The 26,065-nt window shown below is 50.9% G+C and overlaps 1 protein-coding gene across 3 annotated transcripts in view; it reads right to left on the minus strand.

Moving 5' to 3' along the window:
* Window positions 1-160: 160 nt before the first annotated feature.
* hps5 (HPS5 biogenesis of lysosomal organelles complex 2 subunit 2) overlaps window positions 161-26,065 on the minus strand; it is a 38,120-nt gene continuing 12,215 nt past the window's right edge. For all 3 annotated transcript variants that reach the window (XM_061221349.1, XM_061221348.1, XM_061221347.1), the window contains exons 7-23: window positions 25,518-25,736; window positions 24,692-24,763; window positions 24,396-24,484; window positions 23,881-24,059; window positions 23,199-23,357; window positions 19,261-19,420; window positions 18,723-18,837; window positions 14,566-14,712; window positions 13,815-13,883; window positions 12,149-12,684; window positions 11,404-11,524; window positions 5,063-5,212; window positions 4,075-4,194; window positions 3,854-3,967; window positions 3,166-3,272; window positions 2,120-2,414; window positions 161-1,540 (exon numbers count right to left, since the gene is read on the minus strand). In XM_061221349.1, coding sequence (XP_061077333.1) covers window positions 1,480-1,540; window positions 2,120-2,414; window positions 3,166-3,272; window positions 3,854-3,967; window positions 4,075-4,194; window positions 5,063-5,212; window positions 11,404-11,524; window positions 12,149-12,684; window positions 13,815-13,883; window positions 14,566-14,712; window positions 18,723-18,837; window positions 19,261-19,420; window positions 23,199-23,357; window positions 23,881-24,059; window positions 24,396-24,484; window positions 24,692-24,763; window positions 25,518-25,736 — 2,713 coding nt within the window. In that variant the 3' untranslated portion in view covers window positions 161-1,479. The remainder of the gene's footprint in view (window positions 1,541-2,119; window positions 2,415-3,165; window positions 3,273-3,853; window positions 3,968-4,074; window positions 4,195-5,062; window positions 5,213-11,403; window positions 11,525-12,148; window positions 12,685-13,814; window positions 13,884-14,565; window positions 14,713-18,722; window positions 18,838-19,260; window positions 19,421-23,198; window positions 23,358-23,880; window positions 24,060-24,395; window positions 24,485-24,691; window positions 24,764-25,517; window positions 25,737-26,065) is intronic.

The following is a 26,065-nucleotide window of genomic DNA, read 5'->3' on the forward strand; positions in this document are numbered from 1 at the left end:
TTCAATGCCTATGTCTTAACTGTGCACCAATCAGAGGTAGGATAATCAATGTATTGGTAAGACACTTTTGATGATAAAATGCGGAGACTGCCTCCACCTCTTCAGTTCGTGTTTGACCACCTTGTGTGTGAATTTACAGAAACACAGAGTTTCATGGGGATGGATGTGAGAGGTTTATCAGCAAGGTCAACAAACACACAGAAATGAACACAGCTATTACCTTAAAGGAAACAAGTATTTGTTAATGATTAGACTGCAGTTTATCTTGGTATGTGATAGATATAGGTTAAACGTTTTTCAGGAACTTACAGACAGCACTTGAGCGTGCATTTCATAAAAGAACAAATTGCACACACGGTTTTGTGCAGTTTGTTCATATTCACGGCCAATTTAAAAATAATAATATAATTAATAAAATAATGAAAATGAATGTACACAACATCCAGATGCGAAAGGGTCTCATATATTAAGGGACATTCAGGGACATGCTTAAAAGAAATCAGTATTATCTGTAACTGCTCAAATCATATACTTTGGCTTAATTATTCTTTACAAGTAACCCTCACAAAAACAAAAACATTTAACTGAATCCAGACATATAAGAAATTATGAATTTTATATATTAAAACTCTAAACACATTTGAAAATCTGTGATTAAAAAAATACTGTTATTTAACCACCTGTCATACAAGTGTATTGGTTTAGACTTGGAAAAGCTGGACAGCAACACTGTTTAAATAATTTGACCTGGATCAAACACACATTAACTTAAAACCATTTAGATAAAATGTGGAACCACTCCAACAAATCTCTGAAAACTGTTTCAACTAAAATTGTTACCAACTAAAATGTACAACCATAGGAAAGGGTTGAAATAGTCTTTGGGCCAGGTTTCGCTGTAGTCACAGTCACCCAGGCTTGACCAACAGTCATAGTGGCCTACTGTAGCCGTGCAGTAAGACTCAGTGGCCTACTGTAGCCGTGCAGTAAGACTCAGTGGCCTACTGTAGCCATGCAGTAAGACTCAGTGGGCTACTGTAGCCGTGCAGTCAGACACAGTGGCCTACTGTAGGGCCTGCAGTCAGACACAGTGGCCTACTGTAGGCGTGCAGTCAGACACAGTGGCCTACTGTAGGCCTGCAGTCAGACACAGTGGCCTACTGTAGGCCTGCAGTCAGACACAGTGGCCTACTGTAGGCCTGCAGTCAGACACAGTGGCCTACTGTAGGCCTGCAGTCAGACACAGTGGCCTACTGTAGGCCTGCAGTCAGACACAGTGGCCTACTGTAGGCCTGCAGTCAGACACAGTGGCCTACTGTAGGCCTGCAGTCAGACACAGTGGCCTACTGTAGCCCTGCAGTCAGACACAGTGGCCTACTGTAGCCGTGCAGTCAGACTCAGTGGCCTACTGTAGCCGTGCAGTCAGACTCAGTGGCCTACTGTAGCCATGCAGTCAGACTCAGTGGCCTACACTGAGCCCTAGGCCTGCTGGGACCAGAGGAAACGATCACAGCGCTCCAGCATGGTCTGGATCAAAGCCCTGGAGAGAGAGAGAGAGAGAGTAAGGGAAGGGTTACATAATATACAGAAACACAAAGCTTTCATTACATACTCAGTACATAATTGCCGATATATACACTCACCAAGCACTTTATTAGGTATTTATTAGACTTCTGTTTTAGACTTCTACTGCTGTAGCCTATCCACTTATAGTTATGATGCGTTGTGTGTTCAGAGATGCTCGTCAGCATACCACTGTTGTAATGTGTGGCTATTTGCATTACTGTCACCTTCCTGTCAGCTTTGACCAGCCTGGCCTTTCTCCTCTCGTGTCTCTCATAAACAAGGCTTTCCTGTGTGCAGAACTGCTACTCACTGGATTTTTTTTTTCTTTTTCTTTTTCCACCAAATCCCAGTTTCTGAGATACTCAAACCACCTTGTCTGCCACCAATATTCTGATGGTTGATGTGAACATTAACTGAAGCTCCTGATTCGTATCTACATGACTGTATGCATCACACTGCTGCCACACAATTGGCTGATTCGATAATCACATGAATAAGTGCTTGGTGAGTGTATATAACGGCTGTGTGATGCTGATAGGATATGCTTGCTTACCGCTGCCTCTTCTCTGCCATTCTGAGCAGCTCACAGACCAGACTGGAGCGCGGCCCCAGCTCCACGCATATCCCACAGTCCCCCAGCGTCTCGATGGCCCGGTCCGGCCCGATTATACGGGCCAATCGCAGCATCAGGCTTTCCGGGCTGACCTGGCCGCACGAATCACAGGAGCCGTTGGACAGGCCGTTAGCGTTTGGCTGGGCGGGGCCAGAGGCGGCGTCGGGAGAGTCACGTTGCTGCTGGGAAAGCTGGAGAAGGAGTTTCCATTCCTCCAGAGTCTCAGGACCAACACCTGTGTGAGAAAGCACCGGAAATGTGTCACAATGCCCCGCTACTGTAGCGGGGTTAGCGCGGCTAGTTCGCTAGTAAGCGCTGTGAAGTGCAGCGAAGTCTCGTCGCAGGTTACCGCGACACCGCTCCTTGATGACGTAACCCCCAAGTTCAAAAGAACGTCATTGCCCTAACACATTGCCAAGCGAGTATCTGCATGTTTTCATATCATTTGTCCAACAAGGTATAACTGAAAATATTATTAATCCAGGGGTGTCCAATCTTATCAAAAAGGGCCGGGGTTGGTGTAGGGTTTTGTTTTAGCCCGACACTAACACACCTGATTCTACTTATCAAGGTCTTGATCGATTGATGGTTAGTTAAATCAGAGATCATCAAATATGGACCTTGAATCAAAATCCAGCCCTGGTTTTCTTTCCTCCTGGGTAATTAACATAACAATTTGTGCTACTGATTGGCCACAATGGCTTCACACCAGTCCCAGGTAAACGGAGGGTGGGAAATCAGCGGTTCTCAGACCTGGAGGACTGAGAAATAGTTAAACCAGGTCTTGTAGTGATGGGGAAAAACAAAAACCTGCACCCATGCTGGCGCTTTTTAGATAACATTGACTTCCCCTGGTGTAAACTGTATGTAGTTTAAAAGAAGATGACATTCTTTTAAAGGAAGATTACATTCTTTAAAAAAAGATGGCGTGTGAATTCTGCATAGAAAGCTGAAGCGCTGTATGTGTGTCTCTGCAAGCTGCTCACCGTTGGGCCCCTCCAGCAGGCTCATGTCATCCAGCCTGCAGATGGTGGCGAAGGCCTCCGGGCGGCGCTGTAGCTGACAGCAAAGGGCGAGGTAGCCTTTCCAGTACCTGCACACACAAAATCAACACCAACATGAAGCACATTCACACACAAAATCAAGACCAACGTACCAAAGTGAAGTACCTGCACACACAAAATCAACACCAATATGAAGTACCTGCACACACAAAATCAAGACCAATGTGACGTACCAGCAAACACAAAATCAACACCAGCATGAAGCACCTGCACACACGAAATCAACACCAACGCACTAACGTGAAGCACCTGCACACACAAAATCAACACCAATGTGAAGCACCTGCACACTGGCCTGCTGTGAATGTCAATGACAAGTGTTGCAGTTTGTTTTGTAAATTGTATTTTGAAGAGTAATTGCCCGCGCTATTTCAGCCTGGCTCTGCCTTCTACAAAAATCTGGGGTGGGTAGAGTTGGTGTGTCCATCTCATTTGCATAAAGTATTCTCTAGCCAATAAAGTTCCAGCAAAGAAAAGGGTATGGTGATGTCACAATTTGGTGATGTGCACTGCCAGTTTGGGCTAGATTACCCCTGTTTCTTTCATCTGACCCCATTTCAGGGCCAATAATGTTTCTAACCCTAGAGACGTAGAGACAGGATATCCTCACCCAAACGTTCGGCAAGTCTCCGTCATCTTCTGCTTGGAGGCCAGGTCAGCTGGCAGCTGGATCAGAAGGGAGAGGAGGCGCCCATATCCCCAGCTGAACAGATGAGATCGCCACCTAGGGGACAGGATGAATTATAGCACCAATACCAGAATACAGGCAAGCCTACAGATTTGTACACACAGACATGGACCCATGATGAACAGCTGTTTCTGTGTCTGTACCTGGGCTGTCCGTTTAAGGTCAGAGTATCTGCTTTTTGTGGTGCATCGTGGGATAGCGCCAGCTCTAGCCATTCTTGCCGCAGTGACTCTGGCTGAAGGAGGGACCCAAGGAAGGAGAGTCTGGAGGGAGGGAACAAGTAGACCAATCAGCTACACACACACAGGAAATCAGTGGATACACGGACACTCACAGACATACAGTACATGAAAATGTTGTCAACTGGAACCTATGGGAATGGTAATTCTAGGATATTGGGAACTCTATGGCATTAGGAAGTCTATGGATATGGGCACTCAGCTCCCCTCCCACAATGCCAGGTCAGGGCTGAAAAACAGGGAAATTCATACGTTCTGAAACATAACCCACCTATATTCACCATTTACCTACTGGCCATTGCATTAAGCCAGGACTTAAAAATCAACAACTTAGTTTGTGTAAAGATACATGTCCGAATAGCCAACTTCAACTCAGCTCCATCTACGCCCCTTGCTTTCCTGAAGAAATTAACCCGGAAAATCTTTTGTAGTTCATTTTGTTAGTCGCTTTTGTTTTCATCAAATCATTATTTGGTTTCCATTTACTAAGCCTGAAAAGATACCTGTACCCAAAATGAGCACATGCCTAGATCTGTTCAATATATCATAAAAATAACTTTTCCCATCCCAAGCTAAATAATAAAAAATAAATTTCATTTATTTGATGGAACTATGTCGATCGCGTAACACTGAGCATTCAAGTGAGCATTCATATTTTGCTGAAGGATCGCATAAAATTGCAACGACTTGACATCACACCTGCTCAGTGGAGTGATACGGGAGCAACGTGGTCCGATAAAGTAAATGAAATGTGTCATTTTGCGTGACTTAATTAGCATCCGAGAATGGGAAAAGTTATTTGTATGATATATTGAACAGATCTAGGCATATGCTCATTTCGGGTACGGGTACCCCTTAAGTCACAGACTCTCAACTGATGTTGAGCCCTCACCTCTGCTCCTCTGCGCGGGAGTGCACCAGGTTATCCAGGTAGGCCAGGAAATGGCTCCTCTGGGCCATGGCCATGATGTCAGAGGGGAGGATTGTGGGATAGAACTGGGTGAAGGAGCGAACAGCCAGCTCACCGTGTTTCTCATACAGCCTAGCATGGGGAGATGGCACAGATGAAAGAGAATATGAGTTATTACATTATTAACATGCGTAAATTACATGCCTTTTACATGTTTCATATTCATAATCAAATCATTTGTGTGCATGGGTCTGGAATACTTGTTCTTTTGTGTGTGCACATGCATGCACGTGTACGCACAAATGCTTGTGTGTGTGTGTGTATGTGCATAGATGTGCGTGTGTGTGTTTGTGTGCCGGTGTATGTGTGTGTGCGTGTATGCGTATGGGTGTGTACACGTGTGTTTATGCATGTGTATACGTGGTGTGGTGGCCCGATCGGAAATCGGTACACCACTGGAGTGGAACGGCCCGTGCGCCGGCGGCAAGTGCTAGGAAAAGTTATTAACCACGTGTATTTCCCCAGGTCGTATCTAACAGAGCCGCACCGGAGAGAGAGCGGGCGAGGAGAGTCAGAACCATGGCCAGCGACACGGGGAAAGACGCGTGGGGAATGTGAGGAAGAGACAATTAACCCTTCTCATTGGACAGGCGCAGCCGGACCGACTCCGAGAGAGAGAGGAGCCGTACAAAAGACGAGGCGCAACCACAGAGCGGGGCTGAGTACGGAGGGAGACGGAGGCGAAGCCCAGTGAGGAGGAAACAGCCACGGGAAAGCAAATAACGACACCACGGTGGAAGCGGGTCTTCGGAGGCCCTACCAAAAGGCGCGGCCGGCACGGACCACCCAGAACCACCGACGGACCGGGAAACCTAATTTTTTGGCCGGTGACTTTTTTTTCGTTTTTTCTGAGAAAGAAAGTTTATTTTTTGGGACGTTGTAAAAGTGCCCTGAAGGCACACCAGAACCTCATTAAAAATACCAGTTGAGGAACTACTCTTGCTCTCTCTGCCTCTCTCTCCCCACGGGGCGCCACATATGGTGGAGAATGCGGGCATAGAGACCCCAGCTATAGAGAGAGAGAGCAATTAAAAAAAAAAATGGAGGACGCCATCAACACTCTACTGCGGTCACAAGGCGCCCTGCAGAAAGCCGTGGCGGAACTGTGCCAAAAGTCCAGCCCGGCGACAAGCCACCGGACACCCAAAGACGTACTGCTGAAGCAGACCCCGAAATTGAGGCCTACCTCGAGACCTTCGAACGGGCGGCTTACCTGGAGAAGTGGCCTCAAGGCGCCTGGGGCTCCCTCCTGGCCCCATTCCTCAGCGGGGAGGCCCAGAAGGCGTACCGGGGACTGCCTCCGGCCGAAGCCCACGACTACCCCACCCTAAAAGCTACCATCTTAGCCCAGTATGGCTACAGCCTCCCCGCCAGGGCACAGCGGTTCCACCAATGGGCCTATGACCCCGCCCTCCCGGCGCGAGGACAGGTGATGAGCCTGGGGAGGCTAACCAAAAGTTGGCTAGTCGAGGGCGACGGGCCGCCCCTGCTCGACCGGGTGGTGTTGGATCGCTGTGTCCGAGCCCTGGCCCCGGACGTCAAGAAATATGTGGCCCAGCAGGGGCCCCGCTCCATTGATGCCCTGGTCAACCTCCTGGAGAACCACCAGGTGGCCCAAGAGATGGTCAGGGGAACCAAAACGGAAAGCCCACGAAGAACCCCAAGCGCGGTCCGACTGGAGCCACAAACCAGGCCACGGTGGAGAGCGGACGACAGGGACGAGGGACTCCGCCGGAGAGAGACCAGACGGTGCTTCGCCTGTGGCCGGGAGGGCCACCTGAGCCGGGATTGCCCAGGGAGGGAGGAGTCCATGGCCACTGCACCTGAGACGGGCCGACCCTGCCACTACCTCACCACGTGCTGGGCCCACAAGGGCACTGCCGCCCCTAGGCTACCCGTCCGGATCGGGGGTCAAGACGCGGAGGCCTTGCTGGACTCGGGGAGTGCTATTACCCTGGTGAGACCAACCCTAGCAGGGGGGAGACGGGGAGAGGACATCGCCGTCACCTGCATCCACGGCGACGTACGAAGCTACCCCACCGCCGAGGTGACCATCATCACCCCTAGAGGCCAATTCACGGGAAGGGTGGGGGTAGTCGAGAGCCTCCCAGTGGAGGTGCTGCTGGGAAGAGACTGCCCCCTCTTTCTCAGCTACTGGAGTGAGAGGGCGACCTCGGAGAGGCCAAGTCACACCCCCCGACCCCGCCGGAAGGGCCACCGGGAACCACACCCGGTTTGGGTGGCCCCTGCCGGGGATAGTGAGGAGGAGGAGATCTCGCCCCAAGGGGGGAGGGGACCGACCACGCAACCCCCTACCGAGAGCACGGATACAGCCCCGGAGCGACCGGACCCACCACCACCCCTGGAGGCGGAAGGGGGTAGCGCGGGGGGGTTTTCGGAGTTTCAACCCGAACTAGAGAGGGCCCCAACGGACTTCGGCTCCGCCCAGCTGCAAGATCCCCTCCTCGCCCAGGCCTGGAGGGCCGCTGCGTACATTGAGGGCGTCCCACAAGGCGGGGTGAGTAGACCGGCCTACCCGTATTTTAAAGTCCAGAATAACCTGCTGTATCGAACCTGCAACAGTGACCCGGGAGAGCTGGACCAACTTCTGGTACCCCAGAGCCACACCTCCAAGGTGCTCTACCTCGCCCACACCCACCTGTTGGGGGCCCACCTGGGAAGGGAGAAGACGTATGAGCGGATCCTATCTCGCTTTTACTGGCCTGGCATCAAACGGGCAGTGGAGGACTACTGCCGACAGTGTGCGGAGTGTCAACTGCACAGCCCCCGGGTGACGTATCGCAATCCACTAATCCCTCTCCCCATTATAGATGTGCCCTTCCGCCGAATTGCTATGGACATAGTGGGACCCCTGCCCAAGTCCAGCCGGGGTCACCGTTACATCCTGGTAATCGTTGATTACGCCACCCGTTACCCGGAGGCCGTACCCTTACGGGCCGCGACGGGGAAGAGCATCGCGAGGGAGCTGTTCCTCCTCTTCAGCCGGGTGGGGATCGCGGAAGAGGTCCTGACAGACCAGGGGACCTGTTTCATGTCGGGCGTGATGCGGGAGATGTGCCGCCTACTCCGGGTCCGACAAGTGAGGACGTCCGTCTACCACCCCCAGACCGACGGGCTGGTAGAGCGGTTTAACAAAACCCTCAAGTCAATGCTGAGGAAAATGATCACAACGGACGGTAAGGACTGGGACCATTTATTACCGTACCTATTATTTTCGATACGTGAGGTCCCACAGGCATCCACGGGGTACGCGCCCTTCAAGTTGCTGTATGGGAGACGTCCCCGAGGGCTACTGGACCTCGCGAAGGAGGCCTGGGAGCAGCAGCCGTCCCGACAACGCACCCTCCTGGAACATGTGGAAGCTATGGACCAGCGGATGGCAAAAATCTGGCCCATGGTCCGGGAGCACATGCAACAGGCCCAGAAGGAGCAGGCTAGACTGTACAACCGAACAGCCCAGGTGAGAGAATTTCAGCCGGGGGATAAGGTCATGGTGCTGATCCCCACCAATGAGTGCAAATTTCTGGCCAAATGGCATGGGCCCTACGAAGTAGTAGCCAAGGTGGGGCCAGTGAACTACATGGTAAGACAGGTGGGCCGGAGACACCAGCTCCAAAAGTACCACATTAACCTGCTAAAGAGGTGGCACGAACCCGTGCACGACCCTGCTCCCCTCTGCTTAACCACAGGCGGCGCCACCGGAACACCAGAAGTGGCCACTGGAGACCTGCTGACCGACCGGCAACGCCAAGACCTCCGCGAGCTGGTGAGTCAACACCGGGATGTGCTCTCCCACCTCCCGGGCCGGACTACCAAGGTCCACCACGACATCGTCACGGAGCCAGGAAGGAGGGTTCGACTGCGGCCCTACCGGATCCCGGAGGCGAGAAGGCAGACCATCCGGGAGGAGGTGGCGAGGATGCTGGACCTGGGGGTCATAGAAGAATCCCAAAGCGCCTGGTCCAGCCCGATAGTGTTGGTCCCAAAACCGGACGGCAGTTGGAGGTTCTGCAACGACTTCCGGAGGTTGAACGAAATCTCCCGGTACGACGCCTACCCCATGCCCCGGGTGGACGAGCTGATCGAGCGGCTGGGACCCGCTCGCTACCTCAGCACCCTGGACCTCACCCGGGGGTACTGGCAGGTACCGCTGACCCCCCAGGCGAGGGAGAAGACGGCTTTCGCCACCCCGGATGGCCTGTTCCAGTACCGCGTCTTACCCTTCGGAGTGCATGGAGCCCCCGCCACCTTCCAGAGGCTCATGGACAACCTGCTGAGGCCCCACAGGGAGTATGCTGCTGCCTACCTCGACGATATCGTCATTCACAGCGCTGATTGGGAAAGCCACCTCAGGAGGCTGGAGGCGGTGCTCGGGGCGCTCCGGGAAGCCGGCCTGACAGCTAACCCGGCTAAGTGTCGCCTGGGCCTGGAGGAGGCCGACTACCTGGGCCACACCGTGGGACGAGGGTGCGTCCGACCCCAGAGTCAAAAGGTGGACGGGATCACCAACTGGCCACGACCCACCACCAAAAGGCAAGTGCGCACATTCCTGGGCCTAGTGGGGTACTATAGGCAGTTTATACCGGACTTTGCCACCAGAGCGGCCCCCTTGCACGAGCTGACCAAGAAGGACCACCGGCACACGGTGATATGGACCGAAGCAGCCGACCGCGCCTTCCTAGACCTGAGGGCCGCCCTGGGGAATGAACCAGTACTGACCACCCCTAACTTCTCACAAAAGTTTGTTTTGCAGACCGACGCCTCTGAAACCGGACTTGGTGCGGTCCTATCCCAGATCCAGGACGCCACCGAGCACCCGATCACCTATATCAGCCGGAAATTGCTGAAGCATGAAAGGAATTATAGCACGGTGGAGAAGGAGTGCCTGGCCATAAGGTGGGCAGTCGGAAAGCTCAAATACTATCTGGTAGGAAGGGAATTTATCCTTATAACTGACCATGCCCCATTGCAATGGATGTATCGGTGTAAGGACACTAACGCCCGGGTGACCCGATGGTTTTTAGAACTACAAAGTTTTAAATTCACGGTGGAACACCGAGCCGGGAGACTCCAAGGGAACGCGGATGCCCTGTCCCGGATGAACGAGGGCCTCTTTGGTGACGCTCCCGCCGAGGGCGTGGAGCTGAGGGGGAGGAAATGTGGTGGCCCGATCGGAAATCGGTACACCACTGGAGTGGAACGGCCCGTGCGCCGGCGGCAAGTGCTAGGAAAAGTTATTAACCACGTGTATTTCCCCAGGTCGTATCTAACAGAGCCGCACCGGAGAGAGAGCGGGCGAGGAGAGTCAGAACCATGGCCAGCGACACGGGGAAAGACGCGTGGGGAATGTGAGGAAGAGACAATTAACCCTTCTCATTGGACAGGCGCAGCCGGACCGACTCCGAGAGAGAGAGGAGCCGTACAAAAGACGAGGCGCAACCACAGAGCGGGGCTGAGTACGGAGGGAGACGGAGGCGAAGCCCAGTGAGGAGGAAACAGCCACGGGAAAGCAAATAACGACACCACGGTGGAAGCGGGTCTTCGGAGGCCCTACCAAAAGGCGCGGCCGGCACGGACCACCCAGAACCACCGACGGACCGGGAAACCTAATTTTTTGGCCGGTGACTTTTTTTTCGTTTTTTCTGAGAAAGAAAGTTTATTTTTTGGGACGTTGTAAAAGTGCCCTGAAGGCACACCAGAACCTCATTAAAAATACCAGTTGAGGAACTACTCTTGCTCTCTCTGCCTCTCTCTCCCCACGGGGCGCCACAGTGGGTATATGCGTGTGTGTGTGTATATGTATGTGCATGTGTGGGTGTGTGAGTGCCTGTGCAGTGCACACGTGTGTGTATGTATGTGTGTGTGTATGTGTGTGTGTGTGTCTGTGCAGTGCGTATGTGCGTATGTGTGTGTGTGTGTGTCTGTGCAGTGCACATGTGCGTATGTGCGTATGTGTGTGTGTGTGTCTGTGTAGTGCACATGTGCGTATGTGCGTATGTGTGTGTGTGTGTCTGTGCAGTGCACATGTGCGTATGTGTGTGCGTGTGCGTGTGAATGGGTGTGTGTGTGTGTGTGTGTGTGTGTGCCTGTGCAGTGCACATGTGCGTATGTGTGTGTGTGTGTGTGTGTGTGTGTGTGTGTCTGTGCAGTGCACATGTGCGTATGTGTGTGCGTATGTGTGTACGTGTGCGTGTGTGTGTGCGTGTGCGTGCGTGTATGTGTGCCTATGTGTGTGTTCATACCGGTGCAGGAGAGCGAGCAGGGGGGGGGCGCTCCAGGGTTGAAGGTCCCTCAGTGTCCGAAGCGACTTCAGCAGGTCCCCCTTCTCTATGACCGCCACAACCGGACTGGACCGAGTCAGCTCTGTCACACATACAGACAGGTGTAACCCACACGTGCACTTCTCAAATGAAACCTACCCCATTTAAATCATGGCCAGCTCTTCTGATCATTCCCCATAACCTCACAACTGTAGAGCTTTCTACTCAGAAACTGCCCCATAGTTTCTATGTCAGGAATAAATGGAGCAATTTAGTCACTTCAAGACTAAGTTGGTTGGGATGTAATCCAGTGTCATTATCCAGTCATCTGCAACATTTTAATCTTAAACGGTATCTACAGTGGAGTACAGACCTTATATATATACATATATAAATAGCTTAAGTGTCACAAACTTGTGCCATCATCGACACTTGAACTACAGGTACACTTGCTAATGCTAGCATGCTAAATAAAAATGAGAACCCCTTCCTTTAAATTTCATTATAAACAGTTCTGAGTTACAAAGAGTGTACGAATTCATAGTCCACAGTGTTGGCGCATTTAAAGATTTAAGTAGGAAAATGTTGAAATAATGAACAAAAGATCTTCGCTCTTCGCACAGCATCTGTGTTACACGTGCATATAGTGCCAAGTAATTATGTACATTGTTTTTATTAATCATGCTCATTCAGTGGTATATAAGAGCAGCAGGACTAGGAGTCTCACCAAGCAGGCCTGCAATGAAGGCCTCCCGGACCTTGGGCTGGCCCCGGTACCTGAACGCACAGGCCCTCTGCACGCGCTCCGGATCCAACAGGAAGAAGTACCGGCGCAGGAAGTCACAAACTCCCTCCTCACAGGAAGTGCTGCTATGGAAACAGCCCAGGTCCAGGCTGAGGGAGGCCAGCTGACAGAGGTCGGCCAGCAGGTCGGAGGGCAGGGGTCGCGGGGGGGACACCCGAATTGGCTCTTCCGGTCGGCCCTCGGACCCCTGGGGCGTGGGGGATCTCTCGAGGCCCCCTTCCCGGGTGGTGTCCACCTCATCCTGCACCTCTGGTCCCACGTCAGGAGTGGTGGAGGTGCTGTCGGGATGTTCCCCCTTGCAGCCCGGTTCTAGAGGGTTCTCCAGACCGGACAGGTTCTTCTGGGATGGGTGCGAATCGTGCGGACCCAGGAGCCGGTCCAGGACCGGCAGCCACTCCTGCAGAACCTCTCCCAGGCAGGCGGGGTCCAACAGAACCATCGGGTCCTGTGTTTGAGAGCTGACGGAATGCAAGCGCTAGAAGATCAGTCTTTTACCACAGCCATCCTTCTAGTGCAGGAAAATCAACACGGGTGAACATATGTCTCACCGAATGCAATAGAGGTGAATTTCTGTACACAAGTGACTGAATGGGTGGGTGTACTCGGGGTCCATGCGTGCTTGTGCGTGTGTGTGTATGTGAGAGTGTGTATTTAGGGTCCATGCACAGTGTTGCATGTGTGTGTGTGTGTGTGTGTATTTGGGGTCCATGCACAGTGTTGCATGTGTGCGTGTGTGTGTGTGTGTATTTGGTGTCCATGCACAGTGAGCTGCATGTGTGTGTGTGTGTGTGTGTGTGTATTTGGTGTCCATGCACAGTGTTGCATGTGTGCGTGTGTGTGTGTATTTGTGTGTATTTGGTGTCCATGCACAGTGAGCTGTGTGTGCGTGTGTGTGTGTGTGTATTTGGTGTCCACGCACAGTGTTGCATGTGTGCGTGTGTGTGTGTATTTGGTGTCCATGCACAGTGAGCTGCGTGTGTGTGTGTGTGTGTGTATTTGGTGTCCATGCACAGTGTTGCATGTGTGCGTGTGTGTGTGTATTTGTGTGTATTTGGTGTCCATGCACAGTGAGCTGCATGTGTGTGTGTGTGTGTGTGTGTATTTGGGGTCCATGCACAGTGAGCTGTGTGTGTGTGTGTGTGTGTGTGTGTGTGTGTGTGTGTGTGTATTTGGTGTTCATGCACAGTGAGCTGTGTGTGTGTGTGTGTGTGTATTTGGTGTCCATGCACAGTGAGCTGCATGTGTGTGTGTGTGTGTGTCTGTATTTGGTGTCCATGCACAGCGAGCTGCATGTGTGTGTGTGTGCATGTGTGTGTGTATTTGGTGTTCATGCACAGTGAGCTGTGTGTGTGTGTGTGTGTGTGTGTGTGTGTGTATTTGGTGTCCATGCACAGTGAGCTGCATGTGTGTGTGTGTGTGTGTGTGTGTGTGTGTGTGTATGTGTATTTGGTGTTCATGCACAGTGAGCTGCATGTGTGTGTGTGTGTGTGTGTGTGTGTGTGTGTGTATTTGGTGTTCATGCATAGTGAGCTGCGTGTGTGTGTGTGTGTGTGTGTGTGTGTGTATTTGGGAGAGCTGCAGTACTCACATTGCTCGCTCAGTGGCTTCTCTCAGCTCCTGGAGGTATGTCTCTGCACTCAGTGAGTCAGCACTCTGCCTGTACCACCAAAACACAAACGCCACTGAGTCTCCTCCAGGCAGCATCCCTCTCACACAGACCAGCTCCACACTATGAGTACATCAACCAGGGGTTCCCAAACTGTGGGTCGGGACCCCATGTTGAGTCGCTCGGTTTCAGGATAGGGTCGCCTGAAAATCTCTTTAAAATCTGAACATGTTTGGGTAAATGGCTAAATGGCTTTAAGTCATCAAGGGTCCAAGGTATCAAATGAGCCTCAAACCTTCATTCTGTGCCCAGATAATTCAGTAGATAGTACAAGATTTGGAAAAATACTCAGGAGAAACAACCCTTGAAGTGATCCACCCATATCTGCTGCATATCTGACAACAGCTTGATGGTTTGAGGCTCATGTGATACCTTGGACCCTTTATGATTAAAGCCATATTGCATCAGCGTAATATACAGCTCAATTTTAGGACAACAGTTAGCTTGTAGGACTCTGATGATGATGATGACGGTCACAGGCATCAGGAAGTCATGGCATCCAAAGGATATGCAAGCAAATATAAAATAAATGACACTGAATCTATGATTAAATGGGGGGGGGCGCTATGTAGAAAAATTGCAAATGCCCTGCAATATTTGAGCTGAAATTCTGCTATTTGAGCTCCAATATCCTGTGGTGGACAGCTAAAATAACAACAGAGTAATGACTCACTCTGTGTCCCTCTCCTCGGAGAACGGGGCCCCGGAGAACCCCACGTCGCTCTGTCCCCCGTCCCTCTGATCCGGACGAGCCCACAGGTCAGAGTTCATCTGGAGGGTATTGATCTTCTCTGTGGTCTTCTTGACAAAGCTGGAGACACTGAGGCACACAAGCACAGGGACTTCAATCCCCGCGAAAAAAAAAACAACACAAACAAGACTTCCAGTGCTTGCCGGTGTAACAGCCAGCTATCAGGATAATACCCAACCGTTCCTCTTTCATACAGAAAAGCATATTTTTCCTTCCTCTTTGCAGTAATCAGGTGGTGAAAGCCCCCAAACACACGACCACACATTCGCAAGAACCTTTGGGACTTCATATCAAAATGGCTAGTCTGGAGCCAACAAAGGAATGCGCATATCTACACATAATTCATACTGGTATCCTATCATGGTAAGAACTGGTGGAGAATGGATTTCTGTATGAGAGGATAACGTACCACCACTTCTTTTGCAGGTACACAACACAGCATAATCCTGAAAACGGACCCCATTGGAGGTATATAGGATGTGAGAAAGCGTGGTAACCACAGCAGTTGTATGCAAACGGCTAAAATTATAAATTCAGTAAAACATTTAAAAGCATGAAACAAACTTAAATGACAAAAATACAATGTCATCACTTAATATACTGTACCTTTTGTGATGTGAAATTACTTCTAATTTTCTCTCATTGGGGAGCACAATACACTTCTACTTCACAGGCAAGATTAGAAGTGCTGAATTTACTGGAGTTCTGTTACATGCCCCCTTATTATTTTCTTGTTTAGTCTCTGAACCTACAACTTAATAAACATTCTTTACTACACCGTTTCCCTTTGACTTTCTTAATGTTTGGGCCTTTTTTTTTTTTTTTTTACAAAACCTGTCTGTCGGCCATAAAACTGTGAGCCAAGGGAGTTTGAAAGCACAGTTATGCAATATGAAAATATATTTTTTTACGATACATTTTCAGAAGCATGCTTCCTTGTTATTGTGCAGGCTTTGCTATTGTAACGCTTACGCTACAGGAGGGAAGACTTGTGACGTTCCACATGACATCATTCATAATGGTATTCGCATGTATGGGAATCAGGTTTTAAGCAATTATGCGGCAGGTAAGTTCATTGCCCGGCAGACTAATAATAATGTTTCATAAAGAATCATTTTTAACAGCACAGATGTAATACTATCTGAAAATTGCACCTCAAAGGAAAACAAGGTACTATTTAATACACCATGGGTCAGTGAACTTATAAAATGTGTCTCAAAATATGGTGGTGAAAGTCACCTAAATATCTACTAAATGTTAGTAGTCATAGGTTATCAGTTGGCTAAGTAGAGTCACTGACACATGAATATGAAAAAAAAACTAAAAAACTTTGAGAAATCAAATACCACAAACATACAATCAAGTACCTTCCCCCAAACCCAGTAATATCATAGTCTTACAATACAGACCTGTAAATACAGCAATCAAATCTGCCTTCCCCTACATCACTTCAGTAGAGACAGCCAGCAAAGTCACGGTGAAAGAAGGTTCCACGCGCTGCAAAGTCAATTTCCGTCAGGCGTTCGGAAATTATCGAGAGGGAGGTGTTCGTACAATCCGCAGAGAACCGTTCCTCATCTCGAACGAAGACAGCTGTCTGCAGAGTGACTTATCGCGAGCGCAGAGCTACAATATCGCAGGTCGTCGTCCACCAATTATTCTCTCACTTCCTTTTTCTCAGCAGGGTTTCGGATTCTGTGTTATTTCAGAAAACGGGGAACCGGCAGCCTGCCCCTCTGAGCTGTTTCAGTGAGCAGGAGGTCAAACACATGACCAACTCAACATCCTATTTTACGCAGCTGCGATGAATATGACTTTTGAGCGTCAGACTTGCTTGGGTTTTCATAAAAGGAAGTAAAGTACAAAGCTGTCTCTTTATTCTTCACTAGTTTACTATGTAATCATGTATATACATTAACTAGGGGGAAGCAAGCTCCATACCTGCTCACAGGCCACAAGGCTTAGATTCTAAATCATTAGATGAATCAGAATCATTATACAAATAATTCTAAAAATATTATAACGGACTGGACCTAAAAAAAAATATCCAGTAAATCACCCATATGTGTTTTACACTTTCCACACTACACAGGTTCTCAATTACAATGAGCCGGTTCTGCCATATTTGGTTTTATTGAACCAATATATATATTTTTTTAAACAACAGTTTCTCAAAAAACAATTTCTTGTATCCACCATTTGAGGATTCTCAAGAATTCATACATGGACACCACAAATCAAAACATTATTTGCAGTACTGTGTATTTTGCAAATGTATTCATCAAAAACATATTTGAGTGTCAAATTAACTGTCAAATCTGGCTGAAGCCACTGTGTCCAATCTGAAAGAAAAGTGCAGCCACTGTTCTGGCACTCATTTTGTATGATTAAAAATATACATTAAAAACATCTTGTGACCATGGCATAATTGTGAGTGAAATATACCATCCATACTTGCCCTTTTAAAGTCCCTTTTTTGCTCATGAAAAGTATATTTGTGAAAATATATTTTGTACTCAAGCCAAAGACATTGCAGTTCAACAGTGTAGCATTTGCTTCATTATTATCTTGAAGCATTGCTGTAGCTCAGCTAGCTAGTTGTGTACAGTGCTTGGCTAAACAAAGGTAATTATCAGTTGTTCTCAATACCCACACTGTGCAATAGCTACACACTAGCTAACAAAATGATCATAGTGATCATAGTTTGTCATTGCTATATACTAGCTAGCTATGTAATCAATATTGAGTAGATGAAAAAACAACCATTCGATACTGATGACAGTCCTAACACTGGAAACTTCCAGTGAAATGTATTTTACAAATAAAATTAAAAAAATTAAAAAACAGACACAGGGTAACTGTATTTGTGTTCACCACATGAATCTAAGCAGAAGCAATTGTATAAATCAAATTTAAATGTGAGGGAATTACGGTTAAAATGACTGCATGTCCTCTCCTGTCCACCAATATACTCCAGAAATATCACATACAGCAGAAATACACGCCTATACAGCAACATGGACGTGACACTACTTGTCAGTTAGCTAACTGCCCATTTGCATACAAATAGCCCACTTGTGTATGCCAACAACGTTCCAAATTTGAATGTGATCCGTTGAAGATCTGTTTTTGTCCAGGAGGAGTCAAAGTTAGCGTCACACAGAGGGGCCCTGCGTATGAGTTTCAGTTTGCTGCATAGGATTCTGCAATTCCCTGAGGAGCAGAAGAGCATCACATTATATCCTCACTCCAATACGGGAGCACTCTCAGTCCACAGCAACTTCTCTGTCCCGATGCACGTAAAAAAAAAACAACCTACAAATGCACACCATTTCACACCTTCCATTTGTCAAGTCCATAAAATCATCCCTATGTCACCCATTCGGCTGTATTTCCAGAGCAAAATAAGACCAAAAGTTACTTTTTTATGATCTCAGTGTAATATCTACAATGTCATATCTGGCAAACTGTGATAACCAGAATGATCTTAAACTGTAATTTGTCAAATATGTGTTTACATTTTTTTTCTCCACGGATTCCCAATGTTTTCCCAGTGATCCCATTTTGTTGTGGGGTAATCCAGGGGTAATGTTGAGGGAGGAGACGACCAGCAGGCCAATGGGAGGAGCTGTCAGGGGCCAGGGGGCGTGGTTTCCCTGCGAAAGGCTAATGGGAGGAGCTGTCAGGGGCCAGGGGGCGGGGTTTCCCTGCGATAGGCTGATGGGAGGAGCTGTCAGGGGCCAGGGGGCGGGGTTTCCCTGTGATAGGCTGATGGGAGGAGATGTCAGGGGCCAGGGGGCGGGGTTTCCCTGTGATAGGCTGCTGGCAGGAACTGTCAGGGGCTAGGGGGTGGGGTTTCCCTGTGATAGGCTGACAGGAGGAGCTTGTATAGGGGCCAGGGGGCAGGATTTCCCTGTGATAGGCTGGTGGAAGGGGCTTGGGGCAGGGCTTGCCTGTGATAGGCTGACGGGAGGGGCTTGGGGCAGGGCTTACCTGTGATAGGCCGACGGGAGGAGCTTGGGACAGGAGTTACCTGTGATAGGCTGACGGGAGGAGCTTGTATAGGGGCCAGGGCTTACCTGTCTCTTACCGCCTGTAGCGCCACACGGGGGGGTTTGGGGCGGAATGAGAGGGGGAGGTGGAACTGCAGGCCGGCCTCGGAGCGGTCCGGCTCCGGGCGATCGGGTGGCTGGTCTGGGCAGAGGTGCGGAGCCCGAGGGGGCAGGGGAGGCGGGATAGAGGAGAAGGGGAGGAAGCGGAGGGATGGGGACAGAGGGCCGAGGGGGAGGTGGAGAAATGAAGGGATGAAGGTGAGAGGGTGAAGCAGGCAAACCACGCACAAGGAAGTCCAGACACGGGAGAAAGGCTATGCAATTACAAAAGAGGAAAATGAACCAGTGACCATGCTATGGAAAACACAGCGGGTTTTGCTGTTTTTGTGCTTCTTAAAAAACAGATGTAATAAAAATCAAATGACAGGATGAGCACACATGAAATCTGAAAAAGCTGAAATGTAACTACACCAAGGCACCCACAATGCCTGCCATTCCGGAAAGTTCCGCAGGAGACTGAATGTGAGGCCACACCTTTTCGGCTGGACAAAAGAACACCACTCACCTTGGTCCACTGGCTCGTCCTCCTGAATAAAGCTAAATTCCTTCAGCCGTTCCTCTTCTAACATTGATTGGCTAACGAGGGAGCTTGTCTCTTCATCCGATTGGCTACCCCTGCGGCTGATGACCCGATAGATTCCACAGTCCAGCACATTGAAACTCTCCTAGACAAAGAACTCTTTGTGAATCTTCAACAATGCAGTTATGGGAAAAATAATACTTCAAAACAACTGGATGAGAACTATCTTCAAAAATTTGTAACAATATTTTTCCACTCTTTCAGAAAGCTAATGAAGCTTCAGTCTAATGTTACACAGGAGAAACACATTAAGAATAGCAAATCAATTGTGCTAGTAACTGCCTGATATACTACTTACTTGTATTGACAATATAAACTAACAGAATATTTGAATTGGAGCAATTCCTATATATTAAAGGTCTTAGTATGGGCAACCTGTAGCCTAGTGGCTAAAATACTTCACTGGGACCCAGAAGGATGGTGGTTCAAGCCCCAGTGTCACCACAATAGGATGCGCACAGCTGTTGGTCCCGGGGGAGGGGCCGGACTAAGAGCGATTCAAAGACTCCCATGACACGGCCACACAAAGACCCAGTTACCTCGCCCGGAAAAGGGAAACCGGGGCCCCCTGCTGGAGCCAGACCCGGGAGGGGAGCTCGTCGGCGAGCGTCTGGTGGCCGGGCCTTATCCCATGGGGCCCGGCCGGGCACAGCCCGAACTGGTCACGTGGGGTCGCCGCCCTGTGGGCTCACCACCTGCAGGGGTCGGCATCGGAGTCGGGTGCTTTGCCCAACGGGCAGTAGGCAAAGGCGGGGATCCGGGCGTGCTGATCCTCGGCGTCGTAGACTGGTTCTGGGGACGTGGAACGTCACCTCTCTGGTGGGGAAGGAACCGGAGCTAGTGCGGGAGGCGGAGCGGTACCAACTAGATATAGTTGGGCTCACCTCCACGCACAGTACTGGTTCCGGAACCAAACTCCTGGAGAGGGGCTGGACTCTGTTCTTTTCTGGAGTTGCTCAAGGTGAGAGGCGCCGGGCGGGTGTGGGGATACTCACAAGCCACCGGCTGAGCGCCACTGTGTTGGAGTTCCACCCGGGGAACGAGAGGGTCGCTTCTCTGCGACTACGTGTCGCTGGGGGGAAGGCTCTGACTGTTATTTGTGCGTATGCACCAAATGGCAGTTCAGAGTATCCGGCCTTCTTGGAGTCACTGGGTGGCATCCTGGAAAGGGTGCCACCCGGAGACTCCATAGTTCTGCTGGGCGACTTCAACGCTCACGTGGGCAATGACGGAGAAACCTGGAGGGGGGTGATTGGGAGGAACGGCCTGCCTGATCTGAACCCAAGCGGTGTTTTGTTATTGGACTTCTGTGCTGGCCATGGATTGTCGATAACAAACACCATGTTCGAGCATAGGGTAGCTCATAAGTGTACTTGGTACCAGAGCACCTTAGGCCAAAGATCGATGATCGACTTTGTGGTCGTATCATCAGACCTGCGGCCGTATGTCTTGGACACTCGGGTGAAGAGAGGAGCAGAGCTGTCAACTGATCACCACCTGGTGGTGAGTTGGATCAAGTGGCCGGGGAGGCTGCCTGACAGACCCGGTAAACCCAAACGTGTAGTGAGGGTGAACTGGGAACGTCTGGCGGAGGCCCCTGTTCGCGAGGTCTTCAACTCCCACCTCCGGAAGAACTTCTCACGCATCCCGGGGGAAGCTAGGGACATGGAGTCCGAGTGGGCCATGTTCAAAGCCTCCATTGCAGAGGCGGCAAGCAGGAGCTGTGGCCAGAAGGTCATCGGTGCCTGTCGGGGCGGCAACCCAAGAACCCGCTGGTGGACACCAGCGGTGAGGGAGGCCGTCAAGCTGAAGAAGGAGGCCTTTCGGGCTTGGCTGGCCCGGGGGTCTCCTGAAGCAGCAGACAGGTACCGGGTGGCCAGAAGGGCTGCAGCTTCGGCAGTCGCTGAAGCAAAAACCCGGGTATGGGAGGAGTTCGGGGAGGCTATGGAGAAGGACTTTCGGTTGGCCTCGAGGAAGTTCTGGCAAACCATCCGACGACTCAGAAAGGGAAAGCAGGGCTTGTCTCAGGCTGTTTTCAGCAGGGGAGGAGAACTGCTGACCCGGACTGGGGATATTGTCGGGCGGTGGAAAGAGCACTTCGAGGAGCTCCTGAACCCGAACAACACGTCCTCTGTGGAAGAGGCAGAGCCTGAAGACTCGGGGGAATCTGCACCTATATCCCTGGCGGAAGTTGCTGAGGTAGTCAAAAAGCTCCTCAGTGGCAAGTCGCCGGGTGTAGATGAGATTCGCCCTGAGATGCTGAAGGCTCTGGACATTGTTGGGCTGTCTTGGCTGACACGCCTCTTCAGTGTCGCGTGGAGATCGGGGACAGTACCTGTAGAGTGGCAGACCGGGGTGGTGGTCCCCATTTTCAAGAAGGGGGACCGGAGGGTGTGCTCCAATTACCGGGGTATCACACTCCTCAGCCTCCCTGGGAAAGCTTACTCTAGGGTACTGGAAAGGAGGCTCCGACCGACGGTCGAACCTCGGATTCAGGAGGAGCAATGTGGCTTCCGTCCTGGCCGTGGAACAGTGGACCAGCTCTTTACCTTGGCAGGGTTGCTGGCGGGGTCATGGGAGTTTGCCCATCCAGTCCACATGTGCTTTGTGGACTTGGAGAAGGCTTTCGACCGTGTCCCCCGGGGAACCCTGTGGGGTGTACTGCGGGAGTATGGGGTACCGGGGCCGTTGTTACGAGCCATCAGGTCCCTGTATAACCAAAGTGAGAGCTGTGTCCGCATTCTCGGCACAAAGTCAAGCACGTTTCCGGTGGGTGTTGGACTCCGCCAAGGTTGCCCCTTGTCACCGGTCCTGTTTGTGGTATTCATGGACAGGATCTCAAGGCGCAGCCGAGGTGAGGAGAGTGTCCGGTTTGGTGACCTCAGAATCGCATCTCTGCTTTTTGCGGATGATGTGGTTCTGCTGGCTTCATCGGACCGTGACCTTCAGCACGCACTGGAGCGGTTTGCAGCCGAGTGTGAAGCGGCCGGGATGAGAGTCAGCACCTCCAAGTCCGAGGCCATGGTTCTCTGCCGGAAAACGGTGGATTGCTCCCTCCGGGTTGGGAACGAGTCTTTGCCCCAAGTGAAGGAGTTCAAGTATCTCGGGGTCTTGTTCACGAGTGAGGGTAGAAGGGAGCGTGAGATCGACAGGCGGATCGGTGCAGCGTCAGCAGTAATGCGGGCGTTGCACCGGACCGTTGTGGTGAAGAAGGAGCTGAGCCGGAAGGCGAAGCTCTCGATTTACTGGTCGATCTACGTCCCAACCCTCACCTATGGTCACGAGCTTTGGGTAGTGACCGAAAGAACGAGATCGCGTATACAAGCGGCCGAAATGAGCTTCCTCCGTAGGGTGGCCGGGCTCAGCCTTAGAGATAGGGTGAGGAGCTCGGACATCCGGAGGGAGCTCGGAGTAGAGCCGCTGCTCCTTCGCATCGAAAGGAGCCAATTGAGGTGGTTCGGGCATCTCATCAGGATGCCTCCCGGGCGCCTCCCTTTGGAGGTTTTCCGGGCTCGTCCAACTGGGCGGAGACCCCGAGGGAGACCCAGAGCCCGCTGGAGAGATTATATATCTCTCCTGGCCAGGGAACGCCTCGGGATCCCCCAGGAGGAGCTAGAATGCGTTGCTGGGGAGAGGGACGCCTGGAATACCCGGCTTTGCCTACTGCCCCCGCGACCCGACTCCGGATAAGCGGGTGACGATGGATGGATGGATGGATGGACAGCTGTTGGGCCCTTGAGGAAGGCCCTTAACCCTGCATTGCTCCAGGGGGATTATCCCCTTCTTAGTCTAATCAACTGTAAGTCACTTAAAATAGTCAGCTAAAATACCAAATCAGGCCTTTAATCTGGTATCTAACTGACATGTGAAGAGATGCTGCTTCTTCGGCTGCTGGAGGCAGAGTCCAGGGGCTCCAGCTTGGAGATGACTTCCTCCAATTGGCTGATCAGGTCTTGGTGGGTGGAGCTATTGAGCTGTGACCTCAGGTACTCCAGGCGGTCGATGGGAAGCGTCTTCCTTACCTGTGAGGGGAAAGGTGTGACAAGGCGTTACCGGAGGTATTGCAGTTTATTAAGTGCCAAACAGCTCATTTCCCCACTGAATTCCATTCAAAACTATCAATTTTCCCTGGGGAAATGATACTATTTTAGACTGTACTTTTAAATGTAAAAAATTCTTCACACTGAGCCAATTTTTTTTCTGAGCCGCACAGACTTTTATAAATTCCAATTCATCCCGTTTAGGAGGATGCTCAGATGCAAAAAGGCCCTATAGTCAAACATGGCAGCCTCCATGAACCGGCTTCAGACACCACTGAAAACATCGGAAACAATGGAACCGGTAAGTGGAATTTTCCTCCAGTTCTCGTATATCTGGCTGGTTAAGGCACCGTTCTAGAAATGGGAGAGTCCCACATCATCTCAGACCCAAAGGACTGTAGGGTTTCAGTCGGGGGCCAGGAGAACAGCGTCTCATCGAACACTAGCGACCCCGTGCGGTTGATAAGGCGCTTCCTGGGCTGGTGAGCCGCAGTGAGAGCAGTACCCTGCAGGGGGCGACAGCGTGCTGGAACATGCAGCAGAGGGTGGCGGCCAGGGCCCAGGACTCCCGGCGCAGCAGCCTCTCCACGCAGCGCTCGGCCGGCAGCAGCGAGAGGTGCGACAGGCGCCCGTCGCCGTGGACGCAGAACAGCTCGCTGCGGAAGACCGCTACCTCCACCACGTCTGCGGAGGGAGAAAGAGCTCAGAGCTATAAGGTCGCCTCACACCTCTGCTTTCGTTTCGATCCGGTCGGCAATGCGTCATAGGCATGATTTTAATATAGGTATGACAACATTTTTTTCCCACTCATTTCAGGACTGCTTCATTCATTTCCTATGGAAACTCTGCCCCTCAGTGGTTGAGCCCGGAGACAATGATGTTTTTGTGACGCGTGTCTGCTCTTGCCGACTAGATCAATTAGCAGTACCGATTGCTACATCAGCAGAATGTCCGTTCACTCACATATTTGTGATCACACATTTTAATGGGTTCATCTTTGTGGTAATGGTCATCACCCACCTTTAATCTCTGTCCACAGCAGGACTTGGCCACTCTGAGGTACAAAGACGTACATAGCAGAGTCAGTCCAGGTCAGCAAGTTCTGATCACTGTGAAAATACAGAGAATTCTCAGAGTACTGCTGGTTTGTGTACAAACACCAAACACGCACATGCCCACACAATCGCCCACACACAGCACAGACACAGCACACACACAGCACACACACAGCACACACACAGCACACACACAGCACACACACAGCACACACACACAATTACAGACAAACAACACGGGGAGATCTGGTACGCCGGTACCTGAGATACAGCAGTCTGGGGAAAGCGATGGACTGGGGGCTCCGCTGGGCTGGGTCGTATTGAGGCTCACCCCTGAGAACACAAACACCAGTCACCTGTACTGCACTCACGCTCCATTTCACTGGGTCAAATATGTCATTGTTTCCGATTCAAATACTTTTCTAGGCTTTACTTAGCTAGTCTAGTTCAATGTAGGTTATAAAATACACTCAGAAATTGCAACGCCCGCCTTCTTGGCTGGCTTAATTGCACCAGGCAGGATCAATCAAGCACCCAAAAACGTATTTGAATCGAAAACACTCATGTATTTGACCCAGGTCTGTGAGGCTCACATTGGTTAAAGGGTAGACAGGAGATGAGTGGTAGACAGCAGTAGGACAGAGCTGATCAACCCCGTGTACTGTGGGCCGCAGTGTCTGCAGGCATTTGCTTCAACCGTGCGCTACACCACCTGATTTCACTAATTAGCTTCCTATCTGAACCAAGCAGGTACAATAATTGGTGAAATCAGGTGGTGTAGAGCACAGTAGGAGCAAATGCCTGCAGACACTGCGGCCCGCAGGACGTGGAGTTGAGTAGCGCTGTTGTAGGTAATGAGTGGTAGGGAGAGGAGACAGCTATAGGGGATGAGTGGTAGAGAGAGGAGACAGCTATAGGGGATGAGTGGTAGAGAGAGGAGACAGCTATAGGGGATGAGTGGTAGAGAGAGGAGACAGCTATAGGGGATGAGTGGTAGAGAGAGGAGACAGCGATAGGGGATGAGTGGTAGAGAGAGGAGACAGCTATAGGGGATGAGTGGTAGGGAGAGGGGTAGAAATAGATGTACCTGTATGAGATGAGTGGTACAGAGGGGCAGGCCAGCAGTTGTTTAAACTGGTGTGTACTCAGGACCTCTCCACTGAAATTGGCCTCCCATATGCGGGACCCAGGGCGGGCACAGTACAGCAGTGGGGGTTGGGCAGCTCCAAGGCCACGCCCCTGGGGGAAGAAGCAGGCCCCGTACTCGCCATCCCGCTCCTTATTCCCGACCCGCCAGAACTTCTCTCTGTGGAGCAGATGGGCCTGGTCAAATACGCTCAACACAAAACACAGCCCATTACAGGGTCAAATATGTCAGTGTTTTGGATTAAAATACTTGTCCGTGCCTTAGGGAGCTTGCCTGGCGTGAAATACTCTCAAAAAGTGTAAACCCCACCTTCTGGTCCTCAGCTCCAGGCAAGATCCACTGAGCACAAAATGTATTTCAAACCAAACCAATAACAATTTGAGCCAGGTTTGACACAGCTTCACCCACAACCCAACACAGCCGCACTAACAACCCGACCCAACTCCACTCACAACCCGACGTTGGGGCGACGTGGCTCAGGCAGTAAG

The sequence above is a fragment of the Conger conger genome, chromosome 15 (genome assembly GCF_963514075.1).
Source record: "Conger conger chromosome 15, fConCon1.1, whole genome shotgun sequence".
NCBI lineage: Eukaryota > Metazoa > Chordata > Actinopteri > Anguilliformes > Congridae > Conger > Conger conger.